Genomic DNA, 12147 nt, shown 5'->3' with positions numbered 1-12147 from the left:
TTTTCTTAAAATTTCCTTGAGCGATGTTCATTCTCAATAATCATAGCAGCATAAAATATCGTTTCTTTGTATAAAATAGTGCAGGAAGAGATATTATAGCCAGCATTTGATATATAATATATATAGGATCATGCAATACTGAAGACTGGAGTAATGATACTGAAAATTGATACTAAAAACAGTTATTTAAAATCTGTAATAATATTTCACAATATTACTATTTTTACTTTACTTTGGGATCTTACCGATCCCAAACATTTGAATGGCGGTGTGTAATGTTTCAAAAGCTTTCTATTTCAGATAAATGCTGATCTGAAAATGTGTGGTTTATGATAACTATGTAGGGTATGCAGGGGTCAAGTGATGAGATATCCCCCCCCATAACACCTATGGTTATAGATGTGCTTTCACACTTTTATCTGACCTTAGAGATCAAGTTCATTATATCCATGCATGCAGCATATTTAACACATAATAAAAGTGTCTGTCCAGAGGTTCCTTGTGTCACAGTTCTTGTCACATGATTAAGAAACACCTAACATGTCACATTTGTAGGATCAGGTGAACCAGCACACCAACAGAGGGACTTCCATTATGGGGAACTGATGGAAACATTAAGTGACATTTTGAGTCATTCATGGCGCAATGTATTACCCCGTGAGCTTGACGAAATGCAGGACAGGTACAGAATCAGATGTTCGTTTGACAGGTTAACATTAAAAGGTTACAACCATAGGGATCCATTTGTTGTCAGGTCAAGAGGTGAGCGGTTGCGGCAAGCTGGCAGGTTCAAAGGGTGAAAGTGGGTGTTTGTTAGAGTTACAAACGGACAAATTACCACAGCAATCTGGCATAATAATTTTTTTACTGACAAAAATAATAAAAAATGTTGCTTTCACTGGTTTTACAAACTTTTAGAAATGGTTCAAAAAGGGTCAAAATGTCAAAAATGGTAGATTTGACCAGATTTTGTTTGTAATAATATTAAAACCAATATTAAAGTTAACTATAAACCGTTCAAAAAGGTTGCATTGTTCTTCCCACATTGGTGTGTATTTGACTTTGCACACATTATTGATTATTTTACAGTGTTAGCATCATATACACATGTTATAATAGGCCATGCTCTCTATCCACCATATCCGAAGTATAAATATAAAGTCTAAAAATGATGACATCTATCATACATCATATCTCGATCCAACATGCAGTTTATTGCACAAAGCACTTATTATGAACTGCAGGCTAAAAGAGTTAAGTGAAACTAAACCAGGCAGAAAGTTCAGAATTTAGTTCTAGGACGTGTAAAAGTGTCTCACATCGCTGCATGCTGCTTTCTTGCAAGAAAAGGAAAGGTGCAGTCGCACATTTGCTTTAGCTCTGGCAGCAGTGCATCACAACACATGAATATGCATGAGCAAAGCACCTTGTGACCATGACAACCATGTCTTGTAAAGACAAAATAAAACAAAATACAGTCTTCTAATCTGATTCTTGGTCATAAAGCAAGCCGCTTTGGCTTAAAATGAAACACAGACAGGTATTCACATTAAAAAAGCCTTCAACACTGCTTGTCGATTACTGACTCCGGATGAGGATTGTTGAACAGTAACCCAAAGCCACCATTTGTGCTTTCTTAGTTCATATTATAAAGAAGGTTTGTCTACACCACATGTGTTCATGCTTCTGGAAATGATTTCCCTCTCAGTGACTTGAATGTGTTTAGTGTTTGGCACTTAAGTAGTGTTTTAGAAAACACTTCTTGTTACCAGAACCATCCAGATTTTTTAAAAAGTATTTTGAAGTGAATTTTAAATGCAACTCCTAAAACAATAAATATAATTCTCAGAAAAAAACAAACAAAAAAATAATTAAGTTGCATGATTATTGAAGGAAAAAGTGTTTTGAATAAAAAATTCTGGGGCAGAAATCACCTATTCACATTTAAATTTGGTCCAATTCTTTTCCATAGAAAAAACACAGGCTTTAATCTTGATTTATAATTAATATAATATAATATAATGAGGCGAGGTTGTGCATTATTTTCCAATAATTCAATGGCCCATTGTTAATTATTCCTCTTATACTACAGTTACCACACCTCAAAACATTGCACCAAGTAATCCAGAACTACTGATACTTTCTAAATAACATACCCAAAATAAAAATGTCTCCTGCTCATGAATCCGTCTGACTACACACATTCGACTCAGACTCCAAAAGATTAACACACTTGCTTCTGCAGTGCCTATTATGTCTAATGACGGGCACACACTGCATGATTTTAGGTACGATTTTCACTCGCCGACAGTTTTGTGGAAATCTGATGCAAAGAGGTGTTTGTTCACGTGAGTGACAGTCGCATAGTGTGTATTATCAAAGAAGCAATCTGAGAGAAGTGCCGATGCCTGTCATGCAGTGTGGAATGTGTTTTGACTGGAAATTACATCGGCGATGATCTACAGCCAATGAGAGCGTACGATACAGGGCAAGGGAAAGTTTAGGGGGAGGAGTCATAGACAAAACATCAGCAAGCATGGCGTTTTCACTGCAAATCAGCGCACAGACAACTTGGATCGCAAGCTTCTTGCTGGCTCTCTTTTAACAAGAATAAATCCAGTCTCACTCGTGATTTTACATTATTTCATGTGTCACTTTTTGTGTGAGTCTGGTTGTGAAACATAGTTTGCAGACCAGACAGAGCTCTCTGCGATTCTTCCAATTGAAATGTTGTGTAATATGTGACTCTCTGTCACCGACCCGGCATGTACAACAGCTACTAAATGGTACCCCAGACAGTTGTGTAGTGTGAGAAGATTCGTGCCCAAGGGTTGGTCTTTGCTTCCCAGTGCATGGCTTGTAAAATGGCAGTTTAGTCAAACAGCTGAGACTGAAATCTAGAGATCTCCCCACTGCTAAAATACAACCTTCACGTTTGGCACGGTCCCACCATATACTGTACAGGATCTTGTGTAGGGTGCAGTGTTGATCACAGGTGTTGTCGACTGTCAGTCTTTGCTCTCTCGGCGGTCGCGTCGAAAGACGGAGAAGCAGCCAGAGCTTTGTGAAGGGCCCATCAGCATACGGGCCTGATTCTCATGCACAATTTTAATCTGTGAGAACAAATACAATACAAAATGTTTAGGCTTATGTGATATAAATGAATAAAGACAACCAGATGAGGAAGATATGACATAGTTAAATGCAAAATACACAAATATAGGCACACAACTTGCCCAAGACACAACTGATGTTTGAAAACAGGCAGTGAACTAATGGGCTAGAATGTGAAGTGTGAGTGTCATTAAAATCTTATTTATTAACTCTGTACCCGTCACATTTAATTGGGTGCTGAATTCTCAATTCCCCATTTATGTGTCAATTATAATTCCACATCAAAGGTGATGGTAAATATCAAGCTCTTCTCTTTGAGTTCACCCATGTGCTTTGTTCATGAAAGTATTTAGACACAGTAATGGCAATAAGAAGGTAAATGGTACTGAACACCTCAATAAGAAAACCTTTGGAACATTTAAGTTTAATTAAGAGGTAGAGTCAACATGACATTTTTTAACGTATGGGGTGAAATCGAGAGTGTTCATATATAATGCAAATTTATTGGAACCATGCCCTTTATAGTGTCTCTCTGGAACAATTTAGAAAGACAAGATAAGATTAAGTGCCATTAGGTGAGGATTGTAGCTAATAGATAATATACTTGATTCTCTAAAGAATAAAATTATTCTCTACTGCAAAATAATGCGATACAAAATAAGGTGAAGAAAAAAAAACGCTTTAAGTAAAATCTTGGAAGATTTTATGGAAAAATAAATATAATATATATTTTCTTACACATAAAAATATAATATAATATAGGCTATATATATATATTTTATATACAGTATATATATATATATATATATATATATATATATATATATATATATATATATATATATATATATATATATATACATACATACATACATACATACATATATATATATATTACATAGAAATGTTTGTATTTTTATATTAATATATATTTCATATATATAATAAAATATATGAATATAAGAATACAAAAATATGGAATTCCATAAAAATATAAATACTCAAAAAAACTACTTTCTGAAGACATTACTTAGCGGTTTTTTTCACCTTATTTTGTATTGCATTATTTTGCAATAGAGAATAATTGTATTCCTATATATATATAATTTAAATTTCAGTGTTATATAATTATCATTTTTTTCCCCACTGATTGCCACTGGTTTACAGAAAAACCCTCACAAGCAAATACAAATACAATGCAGCGCCACCTAAAAATGGATTAGCATAATCACTTTGGCTGAGGATAAGTTGGAACACCTGAATATCGACTGTAGTGTCTCAAAAAGCATTCCTTGCGTTTACTGACACTAATTAAGCATCAATGAAGCCATAGGTTGCCATGGAGATCACCTGCTAGTATAACAGTTATGTTGCCGTCTACCTTTAGCCGGAGTTTTAATCTACAGGTACAAGTGCTCCTTCCAATTAATTGTGTTGTCATGCTTTTTGGATTCCAGGCATCGACAAAATGAAGTATATGTAAATGAACACTGCACTTCAGAAAAGATGCTTTCAGAGAAGGGAAACTTTAATTAAAGGCAAACAAAGCTTTGATTCTTGCAAATGAAGTTGTTTCTTTGGGCTGGAGCATATTTTCAGCTTTCTTGTAAGATGCTGCTGTGGTTTTTACACAAATTATCAGGAAAATCTAAGACTGACCAACTCAAGCCAGTTTAGGAAGAATGTAATAAAAAGCCTCTTAAAGAAAAAAACATTCCCACTATTAAAAATGTATATTTGAACACTAATATCAGGTACATTTAAGCATATAATAAATATTTTTATTAAATACTTACAGTGCATGGGCTTTGCATCCATGGCTCTCCATCTATTTGCATAGGGAGGGGTTTACTGGTTCTGTCAATGGAAGATAGTAATATAATACAGAAACATGAAGATATATAACATGTTATTTTGTTCATTTGTGTTTATATACAGTATATATGTAAACATCAATAAATGAGGTTAACTTAGGTTTATTTTTTTGCACCATATTAAATATTTTCTTCCTTCACTACCTGTCCTATACAGTGTGTATGAAATGAAGTTTTAATGCAGACAAAGACCTGCACAAATATCTCATGAAATAATACATTTTAAATGTATTTCAAAGAAGTCTCTTCTGCTCACCAAGGCTGCATTTATTTGATCAAAAAGACAGTAAAAACAGTAATAATTTAATATTATTACAATTTAAAATGTCACATGATCCTTCAGAAATCATTCTAATATGCTGATTATTTGATGCTCAAGAAACATTTCTTATTTTTATCAATGTTGAATAGGGGCAAAAAGGCATTTTTTTAAAGGGGTGGTTGAGTATGATTTCACTTTTCTAACTTTAGTTAGTGTGTAATGTTGCTGTTTGAGCATTAACAACATCTGCAAAGTTACAACGCTCAAAGTTCAAAGCAAAGGAAGATATTTGCTTTTAAAGAACAAACGGCTGGTATGGACTACACAACATTCCTCCCAGGTTAGTGACATCACCAACCCTAAAATGTACATAAACCCGCCCCCGGGAACACACAGTCCATGTTGAGAAGAGGAAAAGTTGTAGTCGAGCACATTTGTGAGTCAGCTTAAACTTTAGCATCCATCTTTTCACATGCAATAGAAAGTCACTCTGTGTGCATCTCACAACAGTTCCTATAAGAGCAACTGTCAAACCATGACAGAATATCCTAATTGAAGATAGTTAACTCCACATCAGCAACATAAATTCATCAACTAACCATTCAGAGACGTCCTGTTGCATTCTACTTGTTGTCACTTCTTCTTGAGTCTCTCCATCTTTGTCTGACTCCGTTTTAACATTAAAGGCAGAACAGTTTCTGTCATTTTAGTGTGTCTGCTTGAGGTAATCGCAGCTGCTAACACACACTAGCTCTTGAAACCCCGCCCTCTGCAGCAGCTCATTTGCATTTAAAGGGCCAGGCACAAAATGGTGCGTTTTTGCAAACACTCAAAAAGTGACAACTTTAACATGCTATATACAAATATCTGTGGGGTATTTTGTGCTAAAACTTCACACACACACACACACACACACACACACACACACACACACACACACACACACACACACACACACACACACACACACACACTGGGGACATTGGATTTATTTTACATCTTGTGAAAAGTGCATTTTACCACCCCTTTAATAATTTTATAACGTTACAAAATATATATATTTTTTTATTTCTTCCACACAAAAAAATCATTAATATTATAAAAGATAATTAAAAGGATCATAAAAGCTGCATGCATAACAATTGAAAAATAATAATTATATACAGTATATATAATAATATATGTCATTATTTAATGTCATCTAGTAACGTGGCTAATGCTTTGGCGATATTAAACTTTTTTACTATACTAATCAAGTTACTCAAATCTAACCCTGCACATTTCAAAATTCAGTATATAAGGACTACTTGCACACAACAGCACATTGTTGTTAAGCTAATGTAGTAATCGGGGTTGATTTGTGTACCTGATAATGATGGAGGAACACTGGGCCAGACGTCTGCCTGCGCTCTTCAGACCCGTGTAGATCTGCCCCATTTCCATCGCCCCCTCCAGCCCCACCACCTCCAACAGCTGGTCAGAGGGGTCTGCCATAGAGGAAGCAAAAGTCCATTCAATTATGAAGTTACAAACGAGTAGACCAACAATTTAGGAACATGTGTTCATCACAGAGTCGTTTTCTTTCACGTAAAATTACGTAACATTTCTAGTCTGGTTAAAGTCTCTGAACTTACAATTACTTACCTCTCCTCTCTTGAATCATTGATGTATCAGGATGTACCATAAACAATTAAATAATTATGTGAATATTGTTGTGTCCTATATGATAAATTGCTTGTTTTTCATAAAAGCATCTGTTAACGTCCCCCTAGTCAATAATTGTATCCCTTTAAACTAATCTTTGATCACCAAAATTACATATTCAAATGTTTTTTTTTTTCTGTGATTTTTTTTTTCATGGCTTAAAATAGCTTGAATATAATAACTCTAAACCCCTTGCTTCATTTAGTATATGCGGAATCATGAATATGCTAATTAGCCCCGCCTCCACTCACTCACATCAGCTCAGAGATTCACTCGGCCAACTTACTGAGGTAAACGCAGCACAATATGATTAGCCTTTTGCCCTGACTATGTTATCAAACAGCTAATAATGTGTTGCTAATGTTACACAAACCATATTCCCATTCGCCATCTCAGAGTCCGGCAGCTGCGTTCTAATAATAATCAGAAAGTCAGTGGAGAAAGGTATATAGTTGATCATAACATCGTAATATACATTTACACCCGCTATATTGCTAAATCTACCCGATTTTTCATATCAACTAAAAAATATACAGAGATAACCTGGCTTCTCTTGAGACTCCCCTGCTAGTTCACTGTTAATGATATGCTAAAGCCCACAGGCATGTTGACGTGATTGTTTACAAGGTTGTTTGTGATGTCAGAAACAACAGTGATTTGAAACCGTCTTTTTTCCACTGCAGTTTTAAGGAGAAAATTCTCAGCAATGGTGTTGACTTATGAATTTGCACATGGTTTGTCAGTCTTAAAGCACATTAAAACACCATATAGACATAAACAGCATTGAAAACTTGATTTTCACCACAGGGGGACTACATTTATAGCACATGTAAGGTGAAAATCTGTGCTAATACCTAAAGTGAATTATTTTGCATTATCATTAATATACATTAAATAACACAAAACCGAAGAGCCCAAGCAGACAGTCCTCTCCCTCCAAAACACAAAACCAATATCAATATCCTTGTCAAAATGTGTTAGCCTGTTATAGCATCCGCTTTCTACCAAGCCTGACCCATGGGGGGACGTCAGGGGGAAAAGATTACGAGGAGAATGTCCAAAAGAGAAGATGAGGAGCAGACAGTGGAGGTGTGTTTGGGCGGAAAGGGGGGAGCGTGTGAGAAGAAGAGAGAAAAAAAGCAGACAAGCTTGATTTGGAATCTTCACAGTCTGCCTTCCGCTCTAAAAAAGCATAAATTGTCACCGTTGGAGAAAAGGAGGGGAGGGAAAAAACACCAACAACCCACAAACAAAACACCTATTAATTAGAATGCGACACTGATGCAAAGCAATCTAGTGTTCCTCCATATTTATTAATTTCTTTTTTGTTTTGAAGTTATGAGCATTGATTTTTCCTCGGTCGGAGGTCCAGTGTCGCGCTGGGACCATCTGTTCAGTAACAGCTCCTATGAGTCTTCCTCTCCTCCTCCTCAAACACACACGGTGTCATTCAGTCCACAGACAGGCAACAGTCAACCACACAAACAATCAGAACTGAGAGCTGGCAAAGCTCTGACCGCCAGCACAAGGTCCAGTCAGGCCTGTTGCATTGCATCCAATCATTCATTTTAGATTTAGATTTTAGTTTGGACCCTTTTTAGGGTATCTTAGTGAGATGGGGGAAGAAGGGGGGATGTGTGTGAGCCAGGTTCAAACTCTCACTACTCGCATAAGCACTATGGCTTGATGTGCACATATATCATGTATCTTATGTCTGTTCTATTCTATATCCTTGATTTATTCCATTATATTCTATAGCTTACACATTTTATATCTTATTTTATTCTATTCCTTACATGTATTGTATTTCTATTCTGTTTCTATTTTTTTATATCTAATTCTACTCCTTGCATTTATTCTGTATTTAATATTTACTCAATTATGTAGTTAACATATTTTAGATCTTATTCAAGAGATTCAGTTTATTCAATTCTAATGGTTACATATTTGATAGCATATTTCTTAAATCTAATCTATTTTCTAACATGTATTTGGTTCTATGTTACATTTTAATTGTATATCTTTCATAAATTACTAATCTTTATCTACTCTTTTTTTTATCTGTTCTTACATTTGTTCTATTCTGTTTCTTACATTTTAATTCTATTCTGTATTTTACATTTTAAGTCTATTCTATATCTTTCATAAATTACTAATCTTTATTTGCTCTATTTTTCTAGTCTTTTCTTACATTTGTTCTATTCTGATCTGACATTTTAATTCAATTCTATTATATTCCTTTCATACATTACTAATCTTTATCTCCTCTTTTCAATCTTCATTATATTATGTACATTGCATACATTCTGTATCTTACATGCAATTCTATATTGCTAATACAGTCATAGATACCCAATGGGTGCTAGGAAGTGATATGGTGAGCAGGTGTTTTGCATCATAGCGGTAACTACTAAATGTATTTTAGGATGGCTGGAACACTATTGACCAATCGGAAGACAATATCAGAATAATTTGTTTTATGAACATAAATATGAGTTACACCACAAGTCCATTCACATATTTAAGCTAAATGTCACGTGTGCAAAACCCTATTCTACATGTGCCTAAGGGCAATGCAGGGATATATTCCTTAAATATGCAAAAGCAAAACACAAAAACAGTGTTGGTTCCAGTGGTCTGGCAGACGCCACAGTTAATGGGGTAACACAAATACCTGGATTGTTGTACCAACCCTGTGTTCAGTTGTTGTCAAGGAGACAAGGCTGTGAACGAGGCCTTGCTGGGATTTGAAAAAATGTGTGAGAAGTAAGAACTGCATGTGCTGAGTGTGTGTGTGTTTGTATGAGTGTACACAGTCCTTTGACCACTATGGCTCTGCTCTTTAAAAGGGTCAGGCTTGCCGACTCGTGAGGCTGAGAGCTCACACAGAGGACACCGTCAGAGTCAGGCTGAGGGGATTTCTAAATGCCTGAGGGAGAGGAGAACACTAACGCAGATGAAACACTTCACAAGAAGTTACATTAAAACAAAGTGTTAGCATTCCCATTCATTTCAATGACAGGTGATGTTCGGCTGGGAAATTATGCCCACAAAGTTTCTGCATGCTGGTATACTGTAATTGCTTCATCAGCACTCAGTTACAGGGTTTTTTAGCCAATCACCTGAGCCATAAATGCCATCGCTCAAGATCCAGGCAGTAGAAAGTAGAAGTAGACATGTCATGCTGTTAAGAGATGGTGGAACATACAAAACTTTAGGCTATACTAATATTCAAATTAAACAAAACATTTAAAACAAATAACAAAAATAAGTTAAAATGTGAAAAATTTCATTATGAAAAAATATGCAAACTTTTAATTAAATGAAATTATAAATACATTCAAATTAATACTCATTAAAAAAATACATTAAAAAAAATTAAATTGACATGGGATTTTTGAATGGCTGCCAGTTAAGAAAGATTTTGAAGAAGAATGTTGCCCACATAATGATGCAGTTACGGCATCTACCAGCAGGGGTTAACCGGCCGAACCTTAACCCCTTTATCTACAAATAAAATGTGGCACTACTAGAATTACCAAAAGGAATTGCGAAAAGGATGGTTTTCCTGAACACTCCAATCAAACTGCCAATCAAACAGATAGCTCCGCCCCAAACGGACACGTGACACCATTGATTGAGCCAATGTTGCTATACTATAGGGGACGCTTAAACAAACAGAGACATTTTTGAAAGTGCCACAGAGCAGTGTTTACACTTTTCAGGGAGAAAATCAACTTTCAAATCAATTTCTAAAGGTCTCAGCATGCTAAGCTGGAATAAGAAAATGTATTTTAACACTGAAAAATGTCAAATCTCCTTCACGTTTCAACGCAAACCTCTCTTTCTTTTGCACATGCACACACGTACACAAGCCGTGTGCACCTGATAATGGTGTTTTCTTGTCACCTGTTTTTTCTTTTCTTTCTGTGTGATTGAACAGCCAGTGTTGCTCATGACGCACATGGAGCGACAGGCGCAGGGAGGGCTGAGGTACGCAGGAGGGGGGTTGGGGGGGCTTTCACACAGTGTGTCAGGGGACATCAGTAGCCCCAGTGCAGCCCACGTCCATGCTGAATAATTCAGCCCGCCTCCATTCCCTTCCACCTGAGGAGGCCTGTCTCCTAGCGTCACCAGCGGGGCCACTCAACTGCTCCCGAAAGGTCAGACTCTACCCCATCTGAGAGCCGGGCCTCTGGGGCTAATGCACTCCCTGTTTACCATCCAGCTAATGCTCCCTCGACTAATCTGACAAGCACAGGCCTCTCACCTTCAGAGCTCCTTCAGATGAAGCCGTATCTGCAAAGGCTTTCAAAACCACGGCAAGGCGCCCGGGCTAAGTGCCTTCTCTGGTCCGAACCTGGGCTCACGGTCGCCTTCTCGCCAATCAATTGATCGTTCTTTCCCAGAGTAAATCGAATAGAATGGAGCGTAAAGGTTTTTTCTTCCCGGCTCTCTTTTTCGGAAGCCGGTTTTATTTGCAAAGCGCTCTGTTACTGCTTTAGCCCAACTGAGAGACGCAGCAGAGATGCAGCAGGATATTAGAGCAAACATGCATGATACAAATGGGTGCATTTATCAGCGTCTGACTCGTATTGACTGAAATTAAAGAGTGCAAGGGGCTGGGTGAACTGGAAAGACGGCAACAGACTAACGACAACTGAGATAATGGATTGGTACTTGGGGTTTAACTGAGGTGGACAGATTAAAGAGTTTAACGAATGAGATACTATGGAGTTAAGGCGTGTAAATGTACAGATATTGATATACTGTACAAAACATGAATAAGTATACTCAACTCATACTAGAGGTTATATTTCATTTTCACCCCTATTGACTGAAAAGAAAGCAGCAGGGCCAAGCAAGTAAACACTTTGACCACTGTAAACAAGTAAGTCTAACTGACAATCTCTTTCAAATGGGTGATTTCTCATCAGGGAACATCAAATACTGTGATTGTAAGACTCAAACAGGCTCAGACGTTTCACCCTTCATTCTGCTCTTTGTGATCCGAAACGTTCCCATGATAACGGCCCAAAGAGATTCTGTAAAACTACAATCAATGCTCTCAAAGCGGGCATGATACATGATTTTCCCCAACGTGGTGACAACCGGCGTACACATTTCTAGATTAGTGAACAGCGTTCTGCCTTGATGATCCTCCGTGGAGGGAACATCTAAGTGTTTATCTCA

At 36.8% G+C, this 12147-nt stretch overlaps 1 protein-coding gene across 2 annotated transcripts in view; it reads right to left on the bottom strand.

Annotated features, from left to right (window-relative positions):
• Nucleotides 1–846: 846 nt before the first annotated feature.
• dgkb (diacylglycerol kinase, beta) overlaps nucleotides 847–12147 on the bottom strand; it is a 56031-nt gene continuing 44730 nt past the window's right edge. The window contains exons 22-24 of one of the 2 annotated variants that reach the window (XM_079609713.1): nucleotides 6617–6737; nucleotides 4911–4971; nucleotides 847–3113 (exon numbers count right to left, since the gene is read on the bottom strand). In XM_079609713.1, the coding sequence (XP_079465839.1) occupies nucleotides 3009–3113; nucleotides 4911–4971; nucleotides 6617–6737 (287 nt within the window). In that variant the 3' untranslated portion in view covers nucleotides 847–3008. The remainder of the gene's footprint in view (nucleotides 3114–4910; nucleotides 4972–6616; nucleotides 6738–12147) is intronic. The other variant, XM_079609712.1, reaches the window with a different exon arrangement.

Source organism: Phoxinus phoxinus, assembly GCF_949152265.1.
Source record: "Phoxinus phoxinus genome assembly, chromosome: 4".
Classification (NCBI taxonomy): Eukaryota; Metazoa; Chordata; class Actinopteri; order Cypriniformes; family Leuciscidae; genus Phoxinus; species Phoxinus phoxinus.
Note: the sequence above shows the minus strand (reverse complement) of the source record. Positions and strands in the feature narration are given on the sequence as shown.